Genomic DNA, 25,790 nt, shown 5'->3' with positions numbered 1-25,790 from the left:
TCAAGAATCCTTTCTCTGGGTTTTTATGGAGGCTTAAAGAAAAAAAAGAATCCTTTCTTTCTTCTGACCACCTTGCACATATACCCCAGAGCAGGTTATATGCTCCACCCTCTGGCCTGTCATGATATCCACACATATCCCTAATCCTGTAAAGCAGTCACCACAATTTTTACTTCGAAGTAAAATTTATATGTTAAAGATAGAATTCTCCATCTTTATCCCTGCTAGGCTCCAAATTCCATGAGAGCAGCAACTGTTTCCTATTCACTCCTGACTTGCCAATGCCTGGCTCTTAGATGTTCAAAAACTACTTACTAAAATTATGAATAAATAAATATAGGAATGAAAGATCAAAGAGGCAACAGCACCTCCAAACTCCAAATTAACACACCGCAAGGCACATATACATAACTTGATTAATTTTTACCTATAAACTTTCCAACTCCTTCTTTATATTCTGTCAAGACTTCATGTTGTTCTGCTCTGTAAGCAAAACAGAAAAATACATAACACAATAATGCATCATCCTGTAAATACTCTGTGCAACTGGAGCCCTCTTCTTCTCACCCAAATAACTTACATCATAGTAAATGCTGTCTTGAATTACATCATTATTCAAGAGTTCTAACTAACTAGGTTAGGTTCATTAGCCAGAATGAAGGCCTTCAATTTGCTAGTGGTTCAATGAGACGTGAAACTGGCAAAGATCAATTCCTTCAGAATACTTGAATTTTCTTCCTTCTCTTGCCCCTTTAAAATCTCTGTTGTTAACACAACACTGCAGAGTATTATGTTAATTGGTCATATAGTAGGCTTTTCGATTAAGTATAAAGTCAGTATATACATTACACAAAATGATCTAACTTCATTAGTTCTGTTTCCATAAAGTAGTATTAGCAAGTATATGTGCAAAGGCAGAAAACACTTTGAGGCTGGTGAATGATAACAGTTCCTGAACTCCAGGTGTAGCTCTCACAGAGCATTCCCTGACCTGTCACCCCTGGGAGCAGTGGCAATAGGGCAGTATGGGACTGTAGGTTTGGAGGAAAAGTGAAGCAGATATAACATACAGGTCTGGCCTGTGGCTACCACATTAGGGCCAGAAAATGTATAGTATCTGAAACCTCTCTTCTGATTTCATTATGAAAATCAACAAATCATATATATGAACAACAAAAAAAAAAACTTTCTCTTTTTTGCACCTAAGGTAACTAAGCTGCTGCCAGAGTTGATACTTGAATCATCGGTTCTAACACTTACAGGGATGACAGTGTAAGCTGAGCCATGGCAGGAACCCCGTGGATATTACGCAGTGTGTGATGGGTGAGGTGTGGGGCAGAGCCAGTCTTGGTGTACAGGAGGCAGCCTGGAATATCCATGGTGTGGTCCCTTGTTTTGCCCAGGTTTTTTATTTTTCCTAGGCGACAGCCATTAACTACCTTGGTAAGACTCAGCTTCATTCTAAGGGATTCTTCTAGGTCCTGTCAAGAAAAGAGCATTAAGTATAGAAGGAGCTTCACAACATCTAAAGGCCAAGCATTTTGCAAAAAAAAAAAAATCTTCAGAAAAATGAATGACAGCACGCTTATTACTGCTTCCAGTCTAAACATTTTCGTAGATATCAGGAATGGGTGAATGGGAAAAGACATAAAAAGAATAAGATACCTTCCCCAAGGTGCCAGAACAATATATTGGCATCAACTAATTTTAAATTTAGTCATGGAATTTTTGTTTGAGCTGATGAAAACCGAACAAATGAAAGAACAGAATTAGAAAGACTAACCGTGGAAGGAATGCCATGAAGTCAAAGCTCTCTCGGCCTTGAAAATGTACACAGAGAACAGTAACACTGCTTAGGCCATACTGATTACTGATATAATCCATTTTATTCTTTCTCCAATTTGAGGGAATTCTAAGCAATATAGCAATTTTTTCCTAACAATGCTGTTAAGTGAAGAAAACAGCATCCTGGTGTTTATAAAAATATATAGAAAAATAAACGTCAAAAGACAGATTATCTCCAAGGTGGGATTATTTCCCAATTTGTTCTTATATGGTATCCAAACAGAAGTGAGAAACTGTGTGGAGCATACACGCGATTCATAAGCAATGTGTCATTACTTTTATAACTGGGAAAGCCTAATATGTGTTTAAAGAAAAAAATAAAGATATACTTTCTAACTTTTATAGATATACAGGGAAAAAAAATCAGAAAACATTATCAATTATTAGTTGGGTGCTCCTAAATGATTTCGTATTCAATTAAGCAAAATACTGAGTTCCACTTTTAAAATGCACTACAGAACTTGATAAGCACACACATCACCTGCTAAATGTCACCAAATATACCAACATTTTACAAATACTTCATTACATGTTTACAGCAAGTACCAAATCTTCTGGAATTCTTAAAAACTAGGCCAGGCCCAGTTTTATTAGTTGATAAATGAGCTATCAGAGAGGCTCCAACCTTAGATCCCATTTTCTTTTCTTTTCTTTCTTTTTTTGTGGGCACGGAGTCTTTCTCTCTCTGTCACCCAGGCTGGAGTACAGTGGCAAGATCTCAGCTCACTGCAACCTCTGCTTCCTGGGTTCAAGAGGATTCTCCTGCCTCAGCCTCCCGAGTAGTTGGTACTACAGGCATGTGCCACCATGCCCAGCTAATTTTTGTATTTGTAGTAGAGATGGGGTTTCACCACGTTGGCCAGGCTGGTCTCGAACTCCTGACCTCAGGTGATCCGCCCACCTTAGCCTCCCAAAGTGCTGGGATAACAGGAATGAGACACTGTGCCTGGCCAGATCCCATTTTCTTAAGCATTATACCATACCATACTCTGAAAGTCAACCATTGTTAAAATGTCACCAAATAAATAAGACATATCTATCATTACTTAAATATATTCAAGAATGAAAACATTACTTTTTTTTTAGGAGACATAAATTCTTAAATTTAAATAAAATAGCCATCTCTATCATTAGAATCTTAGCCATTAGAATAACTACTTTCTTAAAAAAAAAAAAGAACAACTACTTTCTGTACAGTCTACGAAGATATTTCATGCTAAACACAAATTATAAAAACAAATATAAGTGTTTGACGAAACCCTGGTCAATTTTCTGTAACTATAATACCATTATTTCAAGTTATCACAAAGATAGAAACATAAAAATAAGTGTCATTGGAACACACAGAAATGGACACTGGTAAGGAAAAAAGGTTATATTTTAATAAATAGTATAAAAGCTATTTTTTTTACATACCCTGTTGTTACACATTAAAACTGCTAAAACAAGGTTCATTTCAAAAAACTGTAAAACTATAAGCTAATAAAAGCATACTCTAGAAAATATGAGAATCATAATCCTTATTTATTAAATAATACTGATTTCAAGTGATAAAAATGTATTTTATATTTTAAACCAACAGAGCTCTAATGTGAAATTTAAGACAGCATTTTGTAATCTAAGTAGCTCTGGAGAACTGAAGCAGGGGGAAGCACAAAGATGAGAAATATACTTCAAAGCTTCATGAATCAACACCCGTTGTTCTGACTGAATACTGAAATCAACCAATATGGAACACTAGATTTGTTGAAACACAAATAAGAACTAATGAAAATTTAATGGACCGGAATTTTTAAATGCTGCAGTAACTTAAGCATTTCCTACTCTCACATACGTCTGACGGAAGAAACTGTGTTGCCTGGAGCTATTTCAGAAAAGGGCTAGAGACAAGAACTTGCTGGCTCCTCCAAAAATTCTGTCTTACTCCAAAAATACTCTCTCATCTGAGCTGTGTAAAGTATGTAAAGAGTTTAAATGTATACACATGAAGAGTGTTTTTTAAATTAAATTCACATAAAGGCACAAAGAACCTTCACCGGGTAAAACTAATACGTTTGAAAAATGAAGTATAGGAATCTAGAATGTTACTTTCATTCTCTCTCCCCATCAAACCTATGCTCTAAGTTTCTCCAGTTTATTAATAAATGACACGAACAACTGACAATCAAAGCTTCTGATAAGCATGAGATAATCTGCTTTTCCATGCTGTGTTAACTCAATTCCAGGTAAAAAAAAACAAACCCCATTGCTTTAGTAAAACTGTGCTTAATATCCCAGTATTGTATAATCGCTCTTAGAGTTCAGAAAATCGTTTACAGAGTTCCAGTACTACCAGAGACCCCTACCTGGGAATTCCTTATCATCACCTCACCACCATCACCCTTTCTGCCATTTTATTGTAATGAGACTAGGCCTGCTTAGTCATAGGCTTATCTAGAACCTGGGCCTCCTGCAAAAAGGCCTGTACTCTTTTTATTACCTTTTTTTTTTTTGAGATAAGGTCTCACTCTATTGCCCAGGCTGAAGTGCAGTGGTGCAATCATGACTTTCCAGGCTCAAGTAACCCTCCCACCTCAGTCTCCTAAGTAGCTGAGACTACAGGTGCCCAACCACCGCACCTAACTAATTAAAAAAATTTTTTTTGTAGACACGGAGTCTCACTACGTTGCTCAGGCTGGTCTCAAACTCCTGGGCTCAAGTGATCCTCCTGCCTTGACCTCCCAAAGTGTTGGGATTACATGCATGAGCCACTGCACCCAGCCAATTATAGCTTTTAAGTGAGAGTAAATTTAACGTGCTAGGAGATGTATCCTTTTTTTTTTCTTAAGAATATCCTGTAGCATACCATGGCCACTCAAAAGAACAAGATTTTTCAAAAGTGTATGTGAAATCTATGAAACATCTTTTTGTTTTTTTCCCATAGAACATACTGTGGAAAGTCATAAAAAGAAAGCGGCTTTTGGTTGGGCACGTTGGCTCACGCCTGTAATCCCAGCAGTTTGGGAGGCTGAGGTGGGCAGATCGCTTGAGCCCAGGAGTTCAAGAGCAGCCTGGGCAACACAATGAAAACCTGTCTCTACAAAAAATACAAAAACTAGCCAGGAATGGTGGCATGTGCCTGTAGTCCTAGCTACTTGGGAATCTGAAGTAGGGGGATCCCTTGAGCCAGGGAGGCAGAGACTGCAGTGAGCCATGATCACGCCACTGGCACTCCAGCCTGTCTCAAAAACAAAAAAGAAGAAAAGAAAGAGAAAGAAAAAGAAAGGGAAAGAGAAAAGAAAAGAAATAAAAGAAAGCAGCTGTCAAGTTCTTTAACCTGTGCCAACAGAATTACACAGGGGCTCAAAGATCAGCCACCTGCTGCTGCTCCCTCCAGTGCCTTACAGTCTTGTACTGCTTGGTGGGCTGGCTGGCCACTAGTCAGGGATTTAGGCTTCTGCCTAGTAAGCTCAGCCTCATCTTTTCTATATACCCAGCACAGAGCCATCACTCAGGGTCAGGCTCAAACCTATCAACCTCAGAGACTAAACAATAAAATCAGTATGCACAATTATTTACTCTGAGAATCGAACAAGCGGACCAGTCAGCGCATGCCTGCCCTAGAGAATGCAACACATGAAGCCAAATATGCCATGCAAGCATAGAATCAGAATGGGAAGAAGGTACACTTATATACATAAAGGCAACTAAAAGGAAACCCATTGGTTCTCTTAATACAGTACCCCCCATTCACAGTTCTGCTTTCCAGTTTCAGTTATCCATGGACATCCGAGGACCAAACATATTAAACGGAAAATTCCAGAAAAAACCATAACTTTGAAATTGCATGCCATTCTGAGTAGCATAATGAAATCTCTCGCCATTTTGCTCTGTTCCACCCAGGACATGAATCAACCCTTTGCCCAGCATTTACATACTGTAGACGCTCCTCGCCCCTTAGTTACTTAGGTGCTGTCTCATTGATCATATCAACTGTCACTGTATTGCAGTGCTTATGTTCAAGTTGCCCTTATTTTACTTACAACTGGCCCCACAGCACAAGAGTTGTGATGCTGGCAACACGGATATGCCAAAGGGAAACCATAAAGTGATCCCTTATGAGAAAAGGTTAAAGTTCTCCAACTAGGAAAAGAAAAAAGACTGTTTGCTGAGGTGACTAAGATCTACTACTGTGCCTAATTAATAAATTAAGCTTTATTACAGGTATGTATAGATAGGAAACATCATACCATCTGTCTATTGTCTGCCTATCTATCTATCTATGTATCTATCTAGGGTTTGGATCTATCTATCTATCTATCTATCTATCTATCTATCTATCTATCTATCTACCTACCTACCTACCTACCTACCTGGAGTTTGGAACCATTTGCAGTTTCCAGCATCCACAAGGGTCTTGGAACATATTCCCCACAGATAAAGGAAGATTACCAAACAACCAATCTCAGATTCTCCAAGGTTGGACACATGGATTCTCTAAGAGTATAGAGGCAGCCAGACCTGGAAGCCCAGACCACTGGCTTCCAAGACACACCTTTCTCTCAAAGACTTCTTTGTTTCATCCTTGTGTGAGGAAAGAATGAACATATTCTAGAAGCTCCCATCTTTTAACAAATGAGTCTTAAGTATGATTAATCATCCACTCAGTCCTGAAGGCATCTTCTATCTTCTTTCTCATCTCCCCTTCCCACTCTTTCCTCAACTGAAGAAACAACTTTCTTCATTCTTAACTGAAAGTCTGTAATTTGAGGTCCTTTGTAACTCTAAAGGACATTGGCCACCATGTTCTTAGAGGCAGGAGATGGGCTCTTCTGTGATATAATGCTTTAATCCCAAATTTAATTCTCATAACTTTAAAGATGAAATTCAAAATCCTCAGCTTAGAATACTGAACCCACTCAGCCAGCTGGAGAGAAATACCCACTTGGCTTTCTGTACAGTGAAAGATTTTGGTGCTACATACCCACTTCTATTGTTTGGGACTTCATAAAAGTTCCACCCTAATCACAGTAACTTAATATGTAACTGAAGAGAAAAGTAAGGAAGGAAAAGCAGATGACTGGGTTTAAGAAAAAGTATTAGAATAAACTGCCATTGTCAGTGATTCTGTTTTGTGGGGATAAATGCAAGTATTTTAAAATCTGAGGAAAACATCAGATAACGTACTATACTTCAACTGGAAATCAATATTTAAAAAAAAATGGAATTTTGTCCAGAGCTGGAAGAACCAAGTCTTCCTTTCTTCATTCACTGTTCAGATTATGGTAAATGTTTTTTATAATTGCACTTCTTTTCTAGAGGCCAAATACAATAAATTGTTACTATGAAGTAATAAAATAGTACACACACATATACATATTCATGTACACATTTTTAAAAACATGCTTTGAGAGTGATTATTTCCTTTTTCCCAAGGAAAGTTCAAGAAACAGATCAACAGTCTCCAAAACATTAACTCGTTTTTATTTGCCTTTACCATGATCCCTTCCCTTTTCCCTCATTGTGGGTCTGTTCTAATACTTCTGGTGTCACAGATGGCATTCCTGGGAAAGTCTTAAGAAAAAACATTAAGAGTGTAAAGACAAATGACAGGCTGTCGGTGGATCTCTACCTTGACAAGGACTGACGAAGATTCCCTGCACTTCTGGCAACACTATACCTGTCCTAACACTTCCAGTGTGACCCACCACCTCCACTCTTCATTTATCAGGAGAGAAGGGATTTTTAAATGTTTCCTAGCTGGATTCTCTACATACTATCATGGAAATGTCCAAAATTTCCTAAGGCAAAAGGTGAGAGGAAAGCTGTATATATAAGTACACGTCTGCATCTCTTACCCTTCTCCCCTACACATGTACACTTTCTGTAATGATAGTATATGCATAGAAAAATGTCTGAAGGACTTTTAAACAATGTGGTGCATTGAGCTGACTCAGAAACGACAGAGAAATGAAGAATGCTGGCCGGGCACAGTGGCTTACGCCTGTAATCCCAGCACTATGGGAGTCCGAAGCTGGTGGATCACCTGAGGTCAGGAGTTCGAGACTAGCGTGGCCAACGTGGTGAAACCCTGTCTCTACTAAAAACACAAAAATCTGCCAGGTGTGGCAGCACACGCCTGTAATCCCAGCTACTCCAGAGGCTGAGACAGGAGAATCACTTGAACCCATGAGGCAGAGGTTGCAGTGAGCCAAGAACATGCCACTGCAGTCCAGTCTGGGTAACAAAGCAAGACTCGGTCTCAAAAAAAAAAAAAAAAAAAAGAAAAGAAAGAAATGAAGAACGCTATAATTCCAGAAAACAGTAACTGAAGACTTTTCCAAGGCATTCGGAAATCCTTACACCATTTGGTGGGGGAAAGAGATAATGATGACGTTAAACTTCGTTGAGTATGTGTGTTAAAAATTCAGAAGTAACAGTTAAACAATTAATGACAGAATGTATAACTTCCAAACTCACTGGAGAGAGAAGCGGGAAAACAAAGAAAAATTGATTAATCTAATAAAAGGCAAGAAAAGAAAAGAGACTAAAAAAAGAAATAGAAAACACAAAATAAGATGGTAGAATTCCAAATGTCAGTAATCACAATAAAAGTTAAATTAATTTCACATATAGAAAGACATAATAACAGCAATTAACATTTATTGGGTATTTACTATGTATCAAGCACTGTTCTTTATATATTCACTCCATTAATCCTCATATCAAATGCATAATATAGATGCTATTATTATCTGCATTTTATGGATGGTAAACTGAGGCTGATAAAATCACCAGCTGGTAAGTGGCAGAGCAAGGACTTAAATTATTGAAGTCTAGTTTTCAACGCTATACTCTAATAGGCTGGGAGCTTATGACAAGTTCCATCTGGTCCACAAGGACATTATAATCAGTTACCATTTTGCTATAGCGTTCTTGTTCTTTTCCCTTTCTCCCTTCCGCCTCTAATCCACCCTCCCAGTCTCTGCAATCTTTCTCCATTCTCAAACATTTAAACATACTTGCATATGGAAGGGAGTGTTTTGGTCAGGGTTTGCTTTTACAAAAATGGATACATACTATAATATATGCACTTCTCTGCAATTTGCTTTTCTCTCAAGAATAAACATTAGAAGTCTTTCCTGAAGAAGAAACATAAAGCTAACTTACCCTTTTGAAAAAAACTACTTCGTGATACCGCATAGTTTGTATGAACACAATTTATTCAACCGCCTTTCAGATAGACCAATTACAGAGCTGGTCCTAGGATCGCTGCAACAGTCCGAGGACATAGCTTCCCCAACCTCATTCTCACCAATTTCACGTCAACTTTAGTTTACATTTCCGGGCAGAATGCTTTACATACATTTATTTTTAATCATTCCAACACTCCAGTGATTCAGGTATTATCGTCCCCATTTTGCATGAGAAAACAGGGTCTCTGCGTTATTAAACAAGTTGCCTAAGGTCACATAGCCACAAAGTAGCTGAATCCAAAACTCCTGTTCTAAATCTTTACTCTGCTTTATAAGCCCATTTATCACCCCAAATGGGCTATCTCTGGAAACACCTCGGCTCAGCCAATAAGTCAGAATTTATCTTTGCTCCATGGGCCATCTCCATGGCCCCAGACCTCCCTAGGCACCCAGCTCAGAGATTGAAGATGGTCCCACCCTCCCATGGGCAGTTCGGAATAAAAATTTCCAACTGAGAACTCTACCCTTGAGCAGAGGCTAATCGAAAGGGGCCCTTTTATCTCAGAGGTGTCGGCGAGGCTTTCACGATTTATGAGAATCTGAATTTACAAAAGCCAAGATCTACCAGGAGACCCTGAAAAGGGAAGGAGAGGAGCCATGGCGGGAGTACTATCACTGTTACTGCAACACAACCAGGAAGCGTCTGGGCGCGACGCGACTCATCCATCTCTAGCAGCTCCCACACCAGCAGGGCAAAAGGGCACTTACCTGCCAACAAACTATTCGACTCTTTTAGTGTTCAGACCCCTCAAACTCTTCCCAGTTCACTACCACGTGTTAGGCTTGCAGAATTCTCTGCCCCCAAATCACTGCCTCCAGTGCAGACCCAATCAGGGAGTACTGCGTCATCATTGGGCGCCAGAAAAAAGCATAGCCTACATTAAAGCGAGCCTTGATGACGGCAAGAGCGAGGGACCTCTGCCGTTGTTATGGTAACTGAGCCAACGCGAGCGGCCTGCGCAGAGCCTCGTGGGAGTGGTGGTTCGACGGCGTACTACGCCTGCTTTCCTTGCGGGCGGGGGAACTACAATTCCCAGCGTGACCCGGAAGCAGCCCGGGCAGAAGAGCGGTTGTGGCAGCTTTGGCCGAGGTTCGAGCTCGAACTTGGAAAATGCTAATGGCGCCTCAGGGAAGGTTCTCCTCAAAGAAAAGGATGGGGTTGAATCGCTGGAAACGCTTCACAAGGCAGCCGAGTCCCCAGGTGATCCTAATCGAGAGCTTTGGAGGGCGGGGACTTCCCCAAGGGGCGGGGCAGTTAGGAAGCCAGTCGCGGCCCCTCTGTGCTTCCTGCCTCTTTATCCTTAGCTGACACGCCCCTGCCTTAACCGCCCCAAAGCCAGCATTGCCTTGAGTGATGTGCTCTAGGATCTCTGGGGTCTGGGTACATTACGGCTTTGGTGGGCCAGCATCGTGGAAGAACTGTTTCTAACGCTTTTCTAAAACCGGAGGTGTCTGCTAATGCCCTTCGGAGTGTAAAGGAGTTTGCAAACTCCGTTCCCCCTTAAATTTTAGGAAACTTCTCGCACATTTCTTTCTTTTTCTCTCTCTCTCTCTCTTTTTTTTTTTTTTTTTTGCAAATCTTGGGGGAATTGATCTTTATTAACGGGGGAGAGCTTCACATTAAATACCCTACCTGTATTCCTGCCCCTCCACTTTTACGTAAAGTATCTAAATAAACTCAGGAGTGCAAATGGATATTGAATACATTAATACTTGATTCGCACAGGAATTTCTAAATTCAATCAACATTCAAAAAATAGATTCTCTCCGTATCTGTCACCCATTTGGATGCATTAGCACCTGAAGATAAAAAACTGATAACCCGCATTTTAAACTTGAAAACATATGTGACATGTGCAGTCACAGTTGCACCGTGTGTGCTTTCCACAGACTACCTTTTTAACAGTCCCTAAAAAGATGCTTAAAATCTAAATGAGAGTACTAAAATGGAGAAGCTTCTCAGCTTTCAGCTACAGAGCAGTTTCAGCCGCTGTTTTCACCCTTAAGTTACACTTTCCTAAATAATATTCTGTAGATGTATGTGGCCTTTGTGAGGGCCCCAGGCAATTGTTCTTGCAATTTATTCTAAATTTACCAACTAAATGCATTGGATGTATTCCACATGGTAAATATGTTACCCTAGATACTAGAGGGCACAGGCTGGAGCATTAGGGAGACTTGGAAACTGAGGCTGCTGCTATTTCGATACATCAGTTGCATGATGTATTGAATCCAAAATAGGTTATGGATATGGACTTGATGATGAAAGGTAAAAATTTAGAATAATTTCTTAGGACTCCAGAAGGAAGGATTTTTCCTGCTAGTGCTCATTATTACTGCCTAGAGAGAAAAAGGGGAAAACAGGGCTCTTTCAAGTTCAGTTGTGTTTTAATTGGATAAGTTCTTTCTTTGTTGCAGTGACAAAATTATTAAGCAGTACAGCTGTGTTAGTTATCAGTAAGATGGTCTGAAGGCAAAGTGTTAGGTAAGTGAAAGAGAGTATTATATTTTTCCCACCTCCATGTGTCAACATGCTAGTTTAGATATCCCCTTATTTTATTATTATTAATATTATTATTATTTTAGTGAGCATATTTGAGTGAGAAGCAATTCATGAACTGGGAACACCAAACCAAAAGAGATTTAGTGCTCCAGTGACAAATCATCAGGATATCCCTTTATTTTAAAAACACACCTGAATTTTTAGTAAAGAAGATAACTCTATTCGTTAAGTGACTATTAGAGGGAATTCTGCAAGCTTCTGAGTGTTACAGAGAGTGAAGAAAGGAAATGTCCTGATGGTTTTACTTCCAATTTCAGATTAATACCTGACTGATCTGGGTGGAAATTTGTATTTTCTGCTTTGTAAAACAGTAGAAGTCAGATTGATTAACCCTCAGTTTTTATTGGACCAAACAAGATCCCTGATCTAGGTAAGATGAGAAAGCCTCTTGCTACAGGCTACTTATGAAAGGAGTAAGGAGAGGAACACACCCTTCTTTAAGCTAAAGATAACTTGGATAATCTGGCCAATTAATGAGTGCCTTTTTTTTTTTAACGAGTAGCTTTATATTTAGCATTTCTATATCTTGACTCTTAACCCTAAGGAGGTGTAAAAAAATAGCAGTGCCACAGGGTCCTATCCCAATTAAATCACAATCTCAAGGTGGGCCTAGACAAGAAATAAAAACAATGTCCCAGGAAGGCTTCATGTTTTCTCCTCATACTGCTATTCTGTGTCTTTTATTGCTAATCATGCTGAACTTCCTACTGAAATGCTTTGGGGAAGTAATAAAGGACGCTGTTCCATATGCTTTAGTCAGAAGGATAGATTTAAATGGCAAAGTTGATGAAGATATTGCTGTGTATTAATGTCCTATATATGTTATCTACAGCCTGCTTTTGGTCCTGACAACGTGGAACACTGGATAAAGGTAAGGATATTTCAAATTTAGAATAAAAAGATAATTAAGAGTCAAGCATAATCAGATGGAAAAGAAATATGAGTAGACCTCCACTTTGCACATACTCTGCTATTTTTATTCCCATGTGACTATGTAAGTTGCCTTAATTTTATACTTTTTAGTTTTTTTTTTTTCATAATTCTTTTGCCTCTCATGAAACCATTTAAGTAGGAATGACAAGAAAAGAGGTGTGTAGACATCGTTTCAAATGCCATGAGTATCACTTGAAGAGGATTAAAGGAGTTGGGAAAAGAAGCCTTGGGAGAGGATATAGTGGCCTTCCTCAGATGTTGGAAAGACTTCACTGTAGTTACAATAACATAGGGACTAATGGGTGAAAACTACATGTGCATCACAGATAAGAATTTTCTAATGACTAGTCCATCCAAAAGTGGACTGGGCATTCTTATGGAGATGTGTGTTCTACCACTGAAGTTATTTTAATGGACTCTAAATGGTCACTTAATGTTAGGCTAATGAATGAACAATGTGTTTCAGGATTCAGTGAAGGGGGGATTGTGTTAGATAACCTCTGACATTTCTTCCAGGCCTGAGATACGTATTTTTGAGTCCGAGTACCATTTAATTTGAAAATACCAGTAAATCATTCCAGGTGTGTGCTTCTGAGTGTCAGTTTGGCAGCTTGCCATATTCAATTCATCGCATACCACATGTATCAAAATCATGCAACATTTTCCCAGGAAAAGACCCTTCTGACAGTATTTTGAAGAGTCATTACTCATCTAAATTGACAGGCATCATGAGCACCAGATCCTAGATAGATGTAATAGATCCTAGGCTAAATGTAATAATTTTTAACCATTTATTTATTCAGCTGGTATTTGAGTGCCTACTAAATACTAGCCCGCTGTGTTGGGCGTTGGAGCTAAATCAGAGCAGGTACAGTCCCTGCCCTCCCAGAGTTTACAGTCCAGTGGAGAATAAACAACTTACCTAAAGCTCGTGAGAGAACTAAAGATGTAATGAAAGTATGTGGTGAGAGGCACTAATTTAAACGGGGTCCGGGCAAGCTTCCTGGATACTGCAGAAAGCCTAACTTAGAAGACGACTAAAGTGGATCTACCATCATGAATGCTAGCCTTTAGGAAGACCATTCTGCAATATCTAGTAAGATTAGCTTGCATGTGAGTGTTGAGAGTCCCAGTGCCAATATACGATAGGATGGTAAGTACTATAGAGACAGAGCAGAGGACAGGGAGAAGGAGAGCTGGAGGAGAGTGTTTACAGTTTTACATAGGGTGGTCAAAGAAGGCATTACTGGGAAGGTGACATTTGAGCAAAGGCTTCAGGAGGTGAGGGAAGGAGGCCTATGGGTATCTGTAGGAGAGCAGTTCAGCAGTTCAGGCAGTGGGGAAGCAAGTACAAAGGCCCTAAGCTGGGGACACACTGAGCATATCTGAGGAGGAACAAGCAGGGAGGTCCATGTGGCTGAAGTAGAATGAGCGAAAGAAAGAGTAGCGAGCGGCTTGGAAAGCTCACAAAGGGCTGTGTGGCAGGACCTGAAAGCTCATTGTAAGGACTTTGACATTAATTCTGATTGAGATCAGGAGCCATTGAAGGCTTTTGAGTGGAGTTGTGACATACATGACGTGGCTTTCATTTTAAAGGAGTTTCAATTTTCATTCAGTGCTGTGGTGAGAGGCTATTCCAGAAAACCTGTCAGGAAATTGTTGTGCCTTGGACCAAGATGGTAGCAATGGACGTGATGGGAAGGGGTCAGATTCTATATATATTTTAAATATAGTCAACAGATTTCCTGATCAATTATAGGTGGGGTGAGAAAGAGAGAGAGAGATTGGATTAAGGACTCTATAAAGTTTTCACCCTGAGGAATGTAGTTGTCACTACCTGAGTTGGAAGAAACACAGCAATCATGGGAGAACACAGGTTTCTGGGAGGGGGAAGTTAGGGGTTAAGTTATAAAATAAGTTTTAACATTTTTTTTTTTTTCTTTTGAGACGAGAGTCTTGCTCTGTCACTCGAACTGGAGTACAGTGGCACAATCTCGGCTCACTGCAACCTCTGCCTACCGGGTTCAAGTGATTCTCATGCCTCAGCTGCCCAGGTAGCTGAGATTACAGGTGTGTGCCACCACACCCGGCTAATTTTTGTAGTTTTAGTAGAGACAGGGTTTCACTGTATTGGCCAAGCTGGTCTTGACCTCAAGTGATCCATCCGCCTCGGCCTCACAAAGTGCTGGGATTACAGCATGAGCCACCGTGCCCAGCTTTAAAATGTATTTAATTAAATTTATTTATTTTGAGACACAGTCTCACTTTGTCACCCAGGCAGGAGTGCAGTGGCATGAACACAGCTCATTGCAGTCCCAACGCTCTGGGCTTAAGCAATTCCTCCCACCTCAGCCTCTGAAGTAGCTAGGATTATAGGTGTGCACAACCATGCCTGGCTAATTTTTTATTTTTTAACTAGAGGTGGGGTCTCTCTATGTTCCCCAAGCTGGTCTCAAACTCCTTGGCTTAGGCAATCCTCCCATTTTGGCCTCCCAAAGTGCTATGATTATAGGCATGACCCACTACACCAGCCTAAAATAAGCGTTTTTATTCTGTGCAGGTAAATAAAAACGCTAAGGTAGTTTGCCCACTTCTGCTATTTCTTCCCCCAATCCTGCAAATTTGGTCATGTTTTTACTAGACTCTTGCTGTTGAATTAAAACATTCTAGATGGCTATAGTTAAGTGACTCTTTTTATCCCAATTGTATTGAACCTAATATATGATTGCCTAATACAAGATGGGAGGTTTCCTTCAGGAGTACTAATTTGCTGAAGTGTGGTTACTCCACCTCTGGTTCATATTCATATGCAAGTCCTAAGGGCATGAAAACTAATAAAATATAATATTTTTTATTTAAAGTAAAATATCCATGTCTCAGGATCCTATCACTAATGCCCTAAATAAAAGTTATCTAAATCTTAATAACCTTTTGTTCAAATATCAAAATTGTGAACACCTGTTAGAACTTGGTAAAATACTGCAATTAATTTAATATATATGAAACCCCCCAGAATATTTGGGGGGTAGATGTTTAAACCTCAAGAGTTTCTCCACAAATGGAAAGATGAACGAATCTTAGTAGTTGGTAGAAAATCAGATTCTTGAATAGGAGAGAAATTCTGTAACTGAACACATTTGTTGTCTTAATGGATTTTTTTTTTTTCTGTTATATTGAAGAGAGTGGAGAAAGCCTCAGAATTTGCAGTGTCAAATGCATTTTTTACTAGAAATTCAGATTTACCCAGAAGTCCCTGGGGCCAAATCACAGATTGGAAAACATCTGAGCAAATAGAGGATCATGATGAAATCTATGCAGAAGGTAAGAGAATGCATTTTCTGCTGTAGTGTTAACAATTCTTAAAGCATAACCCCATGATGCATTTCAAAGTAGAGAACGGAAGTTTTTCTTACTCTCGTTCTTAATTTCCCTTTCTTTCTACTCCCCTGAAGCTATTTTACTCTGGAATTAACTCCAATATTACAAGTAAGGATATACTTAAGCCTCATTTTGTTGCCCAAATTAGAACCACATCTAGAGGTGGTTTGATACAACAGCTAATTAGCGAATGCTGTAAGATGTTAGTCCTGTGACAAAGATGGTAGCAAGTTAATTTGATCAGATATTATACAGATAATTTGACTACAGTCTATAAATCAGTTTTACTCCTGATAAAGAGACCCTAAAAACAGTCTAACCTTCCTATGTCCCAGAATCATTTACTCTTCCAGAATTTGGTATTTTCGTTACTGATGCCCTGAGGAACTCTACCATTTAGGGATGGAAGGAATCAAGAAGGACCAACAAAGGAGACTGAGAGAGGGAGGCCACTATGGTAGATGGAAAGTCAAGAGTGTGATGTCCTACAAGACAACTTCCATTTGAATTCCTTATGTCTCCAGTTATTCCATGTATTTCTTCATTTTTTCAACATGTATATACTCTGTGCTAAGTACAATTTTAGGCACTGGAAGTACTGGTTAAGAACAAGAGAGACAAAGCCCTTTCTTTCATGAAATATACATTTCCTGTGGGAATAAAGAAAATTTTACAGTGATCCAGTAGTAAAACGTCATTCAAGTTCAGACCTGAGTCAGCGAGGAGCAAGGAGTCAGCTGAACAATGTGATGGGGGAAGCATCCAGGCAGATGGAAAGGGAGCATGAAGTACAGACAGGCATGGTGTGCTGCAGGAAGACCCGTGTGGCTGGAGCATCGCCACAGAGAGAAGCTGGCGGGAGTGAGGAGAAGGCATGTCACATAGGGCTTTCCAAGCCTGGGGAAAGAATTTAGATTTTACTCTGAGTATGACAGGATAGAATTGAAGTTTTAGGCAGAGGAGTAATATGACAGTTTATAAAATATATGAAGGATGTAGCAGGGCGTGGTGGCGGGTGCCTGTAATCCCAGCTACTTGGGAGGCTGAGGCAGGAGAATCACTTGAATCTGGCAGGCAGAGGTTGCAGTGACCTGAGATCTTGCTATGCACTCTAACCTGGGTGACAGAGCAAGACTCCATCTCAAATTAATTAATTAATTAATTAATTAAATATAGGAAGAATGGATTATAGGGGAGAAAAAGAGAAAAGGGCAACCAGTGGGAGGCTGCTGGCAGCAGTCTGGGTGAGCAGTAACGGTGAGTGGTTTAGAGTGGTTGATAGTACTGGAGCTAGAGAAAGGAGATTGTTTCTGAAATTGGCTTGGCTGATCTTGCTCACCTCACCTCCCACCCTGCCAATAGAGACACACAATATACTTTAACCTGTTAAGGGTTCTGAGAAGTCGTGCAGTTAGAAAGAAATGTTTACTTGCCTCGTTTCCCATGCTGCCTAGACCACGAACCTCTTTTTATCCTGAAATCTGTATATTATCCTGAAAAACTAGTGATTCACATTAGGAACATGGTTTGGTGTATGGACAGAACAGCAGTGGATAGAACATGGTTTTCAAAGGTTGATACCATTTTTTCTCATCTCATCAACTATGTTAATATTCTACAAAAAGTAGTGTTCTGAGGAACATACTTTGAAAATCTGTGCTTTAAGGTAGTTTGTATACTTCTCATATGGTCCATCATGAGGTATTTCTACAGTTTAACCCCTCCAAAGGAAGTTTTATTTGTTTTTGGGGGTACTTCACAGTAAATCCCCATGTACCAATACATGTCATTTAGTAGGTGTGAATTATTTTGCATATAAATTATTATACACATAAATGTTTGAATTATTGTACACAAGGGCTGCTCAGTAAATATCTTCTCCATTTCTCTACCTCCCCCTGAAAGCCAGTAGCATTAGTTGCTAGTATGCTTTTAACACATCGTTTATGTTACTCTGATTTATTTTTTCCTATTTTATCTATAGTAAATGTCTCTTGGCATCATTTAATATAAACACCCCATTCCCTAAGAACTAACTATGCAATATTGATCACAATAATGATGAAGATAATGAGAAAATAAACAAAAGAGCTGTTTGATAGTATTAACAGTGATGAAAGTTATGCTAAAGCAGGCATTTTCCCCATACCTAAATAATTTCAGGAGATTGTCTCAATAGCATTAAGAAAGAAATTCAAATGGAGGTTAGCTTTCAGGATATAACACTCTTTGATTTTCCTCCTACCTCAGTGGCCTCTCCTTCCTAGTCGGCTTTCCTGGTTCCACCTTATCTCTTCAACCCCTAAATCCTGGAGTTCCTCAGCACTCAGTCCTTAAACTTCTTCTCTGTCTACCTTCCTCCTTTGGTAATTTCATCCACTTCTATGATTTTAAATATAGTCTACATGCTGAAAACTTCCACATTTATTTCTTCAGCTTGGACCTCTCCCCTGAAATCCAGAGTATTGTAGCCAATACCATATTTGACATCCCTATTTGAATGTCTCCTAAACATCTCAAACCTAACATGTCTGGGACTGAACTCCTGATCTTCCTCCTCAAACCTACTGCTATCCTTGGCCTTCCCCATCTCAGTAACTGGCATCACCATCCTTGCAGTTGCTTAAGCCAAAAACCTCATAGATTTCTTTCTCTCATGTCCCATATCCAATCCATCAGCAAGTCATGTCAACTCCACCTCAAAACATTCTTTTCTAGAATCTGACCATTGGTAATACCTCCACTCCCAGGTCCAGGCCACCATTACCTCTCTTCTGGATTATTGTACTTGTTTCCCAATTGGTGTTCCGTGCCTCCGTCCTTGTCCCCTATAGTTTATTTTAACTTAATAGTCAAAGTGATTCTCTTAAAATATATCATCACCTCTCTGCTCACATCTCTCCTGTGGCTTCCCATTGCATGCAGAGTAAAAGCCCAAGTAGCTAAAATAGTGTCAAGACTCTAAGCAAGGGAATTTCAGCCTCAGGACTATTGACATTTTGGGCTAGAGAATTTTTGTGGGGGCTGTCCTGTGAATTGCAGGATGTTTAGCAGCATCCCTGGCCTCTACCTACTAGACAGTAGTATTACTTCCCCCAGTTATGACAACACAAAATGGCTCTAGACATTGGCTTAAGTCCACTGAGGGGCAAGATTGCCCCTGGTTGATAATCATTGCCCTAAACACTCCCCTAAAGCTGGTCTGCACATTACCCCTCCAACCTCATCTCCTACTGTCTCCTCCTCACTCACTTCTCTTTGACCACACTGGCCTCCTTGCTGGTTTTCCAACACTGTAGATACTCCTGCACAAGATCTCTGCATTTGCTTTCCCTCTGCAGAGAATAATATTACCTTATACATCCTCACTTCTCTCACATTCTTCCCTTCTTTGCTCAAATATCTTTTTCTCAGTAAAGCTTTCTTTTAACTCCCAATTTATTATTATTATTATTTTTTAAATTTTTTATTATACTTTAAGCTCTAGGGTACAAGTGCACAATGTGCAGGTTTGTTACATATGTATACATGTGCCATGTTGGTGTGCTGCACCCATTAACTTGTCATTTACATTAGGTATATCTCCTAATGCTATCCCTCCCCGTTCCCCACACCCCATGACAAGCCCCAGTGTGTGATGTTCCCCTTCCTGTGTCCAAGTGTTCTCATTTTTCAATTCCCACCTATCAGTGAGAACACGCGGTGTTTGGTTTTCTGTTCTTGTGATAGTTTGCTGAGAATGATGATTTCCAGCTGCGTCCATGTCCCTACAAAGGACATGAACTTATCCTTTTTTATGGCTGCATAGTATTCCATGGTATATATGTGCCACATTTTCTTAATCCAGTCTCTCATTGATGGACATTTGGGTTGGTTCCAAGTCTTTGCTATTGTGAATATTGCTGCAATAAACATACATGTGCATGTGTCTTTATAGCAGCATGATTTATAATCCTTTGGGTATGTACCCAGTAATGGGATGGCTGGGTCAAATGGTATTTCTAGTTCTAGATCCTTGAGGAATCGCCACACTGTCTTGCACAGTGGTTGAACTAGTTTACAGTCCCACCAACAGTGTAAAAGTGTTCCTATTTCTCCACATCATCTCCAGCACCTGTTGTTTCCTGACTTTTTAATGATCACTATTCTAACTGGTGTGAGATGGTATCTCATTGTGGTTTTGATTTACATTTCTCTGATGGCTAGTGATGATGGGCATTTTTTCATGTGTCTGTTGGCTGCATAAATGTCTTCTTTTGGAAATGTCTGTTCATATCCTTTGCTCACTTTTTGATGGGGTTGTTTGTTTTTTTCTTGTAAATTTGTTTGAGTTCTTTGTAGGTTCTGGATATTAGCCCTTTGTCAGATGAGTAGATTGCAAAAATTTTCTCCCATTCTGTAGGTTGCCTGTTCACTCTGATGGTAGTTTCTTTTGCTGTGCAGAAGCTCTTTAGTTTAATTAGATCCCATTTGTCAATTTTGGCTTTTGTTGCCATTACTTTTGGTGTTTTAGACAGGAAGTCCTTGCACATGCCTAAGTCCTGAATGGTATTGCCTATGTTTTCTTCTAGGGTTTTTATGGTATTAGGTCTAACATTTAAGTCTCTAATCCATCTTGAATTAATTTTCATATAAGGTGTAAGGAAGGGATCCAGTTTCAGCTTTCTACATATGGCCAGCCAGTTTTCCCAGCACCATTTATTAAATAGGGAATCCTTTCCGTATTTCTTGTTCTTGTCATGTTTGTCAGAGATCAGATGGTTGTAGATGTGTGGTATTATTTCTGAGGGCTGTGTTCTGTTCCATTGGTCTATATCTCTGTTTTGGTACCAGTACCATGCTGTTTTGGTTACCGTAGCCTTGTAATATAGTTTGAAGTCAGATAGTGTGATGCCTCCAGCTTTGTTCTTTTGGCTTAGGATTGTCTTGGCAATGTGGGGTCTTTTTTGGTTCCATATGAACTTTAAAGTAGTTTTTTCCAATTCTGTGAAGAAAGTCATTGGTAGCTTAATGGGGATGGCATTGAATCTATAAATTACCTTGGGCAGTATGGCCATTTTCACGATATAGATTCTTCCTATCCATGAGCATGGGATATTCTTCCATTTGTTTGTGTCCTCTTTTATTTCATTGAGCTGTGGTTTGTAGTTCTCCTTGAAGAGTTCCTTCACATCCCTTGTAAGTTGGATTCTCAAGTATTTTATTCTATTTGAAGCAATTGTGAATGGGTTACCTCCCAATTTAAACTACAACACCCATCTTCCATTTCTTCCTGTCCCTGCCTTTTCTCTTATTTACTTGTTGTCTCTCTTCCTCAGTTGGAATGTAAGTTTTATGATGCTAGGGCTTATTTTTCCAGTTTTGTTCACTGCTGTATTCCAGTGTCTAGAACAGTACTTGATAGGTACTCAGTTAATATTTATTGAAGAAATGAAAACAGTGAATAAAGAAAATCTCTGAAGTAATTGAAATATTTAAAATGTGTTTTTGTTTTATTGTAGCTCAGGAGCTGGTCAATGACTGGTTAGACTCCAAACTTCAGCAAGAATTAGCAAGTGATGAAGAAGGTGATGCTAAAAACACTGTGTCAAGTGTCACTCTTGTGCCAGAAGCCAATGACCATTTGAAATATGACAGGTTTGATGGTAAGAACTTATCTGATTGTTCTAAGTTTTAACATCTAATGAATGCGTCTAAGGAGTCTTTATAATTGTTTTGAATAACAAATGATACCTATTTAACTTTTCTGTGTTTTAGTTTTTATTATTGGTTTTAATTTATCATAGTTAAATGTAAATTTCTTAGGCTATATCTTCAGTAAATTCATGGTGTTTTTAAAAATTAAAATATTCTATTACACTTATCCCTAACTAACTGCGAGGAATTAGTTCCAGGACCCCTGGCCCCCACAGATACCAAACTCCTCAGATGCTCTAGTCCTGTATCCTCTCGCATACTTGAAATCATCTCTAGACCACTTACAATACCTAATACAGTATAAATTCTATGTAAATAGTTGTTATACTGTATTTTAAACTGTTTATTATTTTTTATTGTTGTATTGTTATTTTTAATTTTGTTTTCAAATATTTTTGAACTGCGGTTGGTTGAATCCAAGAATGTGGCATCTGCAGATAGGGAGGGCCAACTGTATTTATAATTCTGCTTATAATAGCAATTAATGCTGTTTCAGAGTGCCTCTTCCTCATATATCACTGGACTATTTACTTTGATGCAGACTACATGTAAGTACTCCTATGTCATTTTAAAATTTATAAAATGCTTCTTATTTATCTGTTAGTTATTACTTATAAGGGAGGTTATTACTTTTCTAGTTTGTTTGTTTTTTTTTTCCCAGAGGAGGGAAAAGCCACTATTGTGCACAGAGCCAGTGTCAGACAAGTTAGATGGCTGATGTCTGAGTGTTTATCTAATACACTCAAGGGTCTGTGTATTTTTTTTCCCTGAGCATAGGAGTAGTCATGGTAATGGTGGGGCAGCTCCCCATACGTGACTCAGATACCCTTGGTGAATTCACCTGACATCGTACCCCTTGTTTAGGACTCTGTAAAATCCCCAGGTTGAGGATCACAAAACTATCAGCTTGTCAAATTAGAAGAATCCTTCAAGACTAGGTAGTCTGATCTATCCTCCTCCCCGACCCAGATAGAGATCATTCTACAGTGTCCCTAATTTGTAGTGACATATCCTCTGCCTGAACACCTCCCAGGAGTGAGAGCCTGCACTTTGCGGGGAGCCCATTCAACCGGTCTGAGGCTCTAATCCTCATAGCAGTTTCCCTTAGTTAGGAGAATTAGGATTTTGTCTTCAGTAACTTTTTACCCTATGGTACAACAAAAATAACATGTTCTCTCTCAAGAACGTTTTATTTTTTGTAGGAGTTGTTACCATATTTGACCACTCATATAGTTCTATGTTTCCAGATTAAATAGCACCAGTACTCTCAACAAGTTTTTTATACCACATCGTTTCTAGGTCTTATCATCCTCGTTGCTGCCTTCTGGATATTTTCTAGTTTATTATTGTCATTATTAAAGTGTGGTACTTCAGTACTTCATATTTGTTCTGAAGCAAATATATGGAATCTAATGAAACTATTACTTCTTTTGATATAGTGCTAATAGATCTAATTATGTCCCTTTACTTAGATTGGTTGATATCATCTAGTATCATGCTAAGTCTCAATCATCATATGCTGGTAGAGTTTTTTTTAAATTGAAATATTGAACAAATATTTATGTAACCATTAAGAAGGATGTTTACCAAAAATATTAATTAACATATTATCTCAATAGACACAGAAAAAGCACTTAGCAAAATCCAACATGCATTCCTTCTCAGCAAACTAGTAATGCAAGAGAAATTCTTCAACTTGATAAAGGCCATTTACATAAGACGTGTAGAAAACAAATACCAAAATGATATGTGTAAGCTTTGTCAGGAATTACATTAAATATAAATGCATTTAATTAAACACTTCAGTCCAAATGCAGAGATTGGCAGAATGGATAAAAAATACATGACTTAGCTATATACTATCTACAAGAGACATATGTTCAATTTAAAGTACAAATAGGTTAAAAGGAAAAGGATGGAAAAAGATATACCATGCAAACAGTAACCAAAAGAGAACTATGGTGGCTATGTTAATATATATTTAAAAAGATTTTTTATTTTTATTTTTTTCTTTGATTTTTAATTTTCCCAAAAATAGACTTTTAAAGAAAAAATTATTACTAGAAACAAAAAGTGCATTTTCTAACAATAAAAGGGTCAGTCTATCACAAAAACATAACAACTATAAATATATATACACCTGACAAAAGAGTCCCAAGGTAGATGAAGCAAAAATTGACAGAATTGAAGAGAGAAATATAATTCAACAATAATACAATCATGTGTTGCTTAATGAAGGGGATAAGTCCTGAAAAATGCCTCATTAGGTGATTTTGTCATTGTGCGAACATGATAGAGTGTACTTACACAAAACTGGATGGTAGAGCCTACCATACACCTAGGCTATGTGAGATAGACTATTGCTCCTAGGCCACAAACCTGTACTGCATGTTACTTAATACTACAGGCAATGGTAGCACAATGGTAAGTATTTGGGTGTCTGAACATATCCATCCATAAAAAGGTACAGTAAATATACAGTATATAAAAGGTAAAAAGTGTTACACCTGTACAAGGTATATACCATGAATGGAGCTTGCAGGGCAGGAAGCTGCTCTGGGTTAATCAATGAGTGAGTCGTGAGTAAATGTGAAGCCCTAGGATGTTAAAATATGCTGCTGTAGACTTAAAAACACTATATACTCAGGGTACACTGAATTTATAAAAATATATTTTTCTTTTTTCAATAATAAATTGACCTTAACTTACTATAACTTTTTTACTTTATAAATTTTTAATTTTTTCTAACATTTTGACTCTTTGGTAACACTTAGCTTAAAACAAACACATTGGAGAACTGGACAATTTTTTTTTAATTCTATGTACTTTTTTCTATTTTTGAAATTTTAATTTTTTTTTTCTTGTTAAAAAACTAAGACACAAACATACACATTATCCTAGGCCTACACAGGGCCAGGATCATCAATATCACTATCTTCTCCACATCTTGTCTCACTAGGTCTTCAGGGGCTATAACACACATATAGCTGTCATCTCCTGTGATAATATTACCCTCTTTTGGATATCCCCTAAAAGACCTGCCTGAGGCTATTTTACAGTTGACCTTTTTTGTTTTTTTGAGACAGGATCTCCCTTTGTTGTGCAGTGGTGATCATAGATCACTGCAGCCTTGAACTCCTGGGTTCAAGAAATCCTCCAGCCTCAGCCTCCATAGTAGCTGAAACTACAGGTGTGTGCCACCACACCCAGCTAGTTTTTTTTTTTTTCTTCTTTTAATAGAGACAGGGTCTTGCTTTGCTTCTCAGGCTGGTCTCGAACTCCTGGGCTCAAGCAATCCTCCCATGTCGGCCTCTCAAAGTGGTGGGATTACAGGTTTGAGCCACTGTGCCCGGCCTAATTTTTTTTTTTTTCTAATAAGTAGGAATAGACTCTAAGATAATGATAAAAGTATAGTTTAGTATATACATAAACCAGTAACATAGTTATTATTATCATTATCAAGTATTATGTATTGTATATAATTATATGTGCTATACTTTTTTGTGTAGTATTCCAAGATTTTTTGTGGGTGCTTTATTTTAACTTTTATTTTAAGTCCAGGGTACATGTGCAGGATGTGCAGGTTTGTTAAAAAGATAGACATGTGCCATGGTGGTTTGCTGCACAGATCGACCCATCACCTAGGTATTAAGCCAAGCATCCATTAGCTTTTCTTCCCAATGCCCTTCCTCCCCCTGCCACCCATGACAGGCCCCAGTGTGTGTTGTTCTTCCCAACGTTTCCATGTGTTCTCATCATTCAGCTCCCACTTATAAGTGAGAACATGCAGTGTTTGGTTTTCTGTGCCTGCATTAGTTTGCTGAAGATAATGGCTTCCAGCTTCATCCATATCTCTGCAAAGGACATGATCTCACTCCTTTTTATGGCTGCATAGTATTCCTCAAAAATCTAGAAGCAGAAACCATTTGACCCAGCAATCCCATTAATGGGTATATACGCAAAGGAATATAAATTATTTTATTATAAAGATACATGCATGTGTATGTTCATTGCAGCACACACTCTTCACAGTAGCAAAGACATGGAATCAACCCAAGTGCCCATCAGTGATAAACTGGATAAAGAGAATGTGGTGCATGTGCTACACTTTTAAACAACTGTTAGTGTAGTTGTTTTGT

At 38.7% G+C, this 25,790-nt stretch overlaps 2 protein-coding genes across 4 annotated transcripts in view; one reads left to right on the top strand and one right to left on the bottom strand.

Annotated features, from left to right (window-relative positions):
* The window catches only part of QTRT2 (queuine tRNA-ribosyltransferase accessory subunit 2), a 31,528-nt gene extending 21,604 nt beyond the window's left edge, over positions 1-9,924 (bottom strand). The window contains exons 1-3 of one of the 2 annotated variants that reach the window (XM_023213576.1): positions 9,789-9,924; positions 1,261-1,481; positions 428-483 (exon numbers count right to left, since the gene is read on the bottom strand). In XM_023213576.1, the coding sequence (XP_023069344.1) occupies positions 428-483; positions 1,261-1,460 (256 nt within the window). In that variant the 5' untranslated portion in view covers positions 1,461-1,481; positions 9,789-9,924. The remainder of the gene's footprint in view (positions 1-427; positions 484-1,260; positions 1,482-9,788) is intronic. The other variant, XM_023213585.2, reaches the window with a different exon arrangement.
* A 120-nt stretch (positions 9,925-10,044) lies between these two features.
* Positions 10,045-25,790, top strand: part of CCDC191 (coiled-coil domain containing 191) — an 87,161-nt gene continuing 71,415 nt past the window's right edge. The window contains exons 1-4 of one of the 2 annotated variants that reach the window (XM_023213567.1): positions 10,045-10,281; positions 12,476-12,514; positions 15,756-15,897; positions 21,456-21,599. In XM_023213567.1, the coding sequence (XP_023069335.1) occupies positions 10,192-10,281; positions 12,476-12,514; positions 15,756-15,897; positions 21,456-21,599 (415 nt within the window). In that variant the 5' untranslated portion in view covers positions 10,045-10,191. The remainder of the gene's footprint in view (positions 10,282-12,475; positions 12,515-15,755; positions 15,898-21,455; positions 21,600-25,790) is intronic. The other variant, XM_023213559.1, reaches the window with a different exon arrangement.

Source organism: Piliocolobus tephrosceles, chromosome 2, assembly GCF_002776525.5.
Source record: "Piliocolobus tephrosceles isolate RC106 chromosome 2, ASM277652v3, whole genome shotgun sequence".
NCBI lineage: Eukaryota > Metazoa > Chordata > Mammalia > Primates > Cercopithecidae > Piliocolobus > Piliocolobus tephrosceles.
This window is presented reverse-complemented; position numbering and strand designations above follow the sequence as displayed.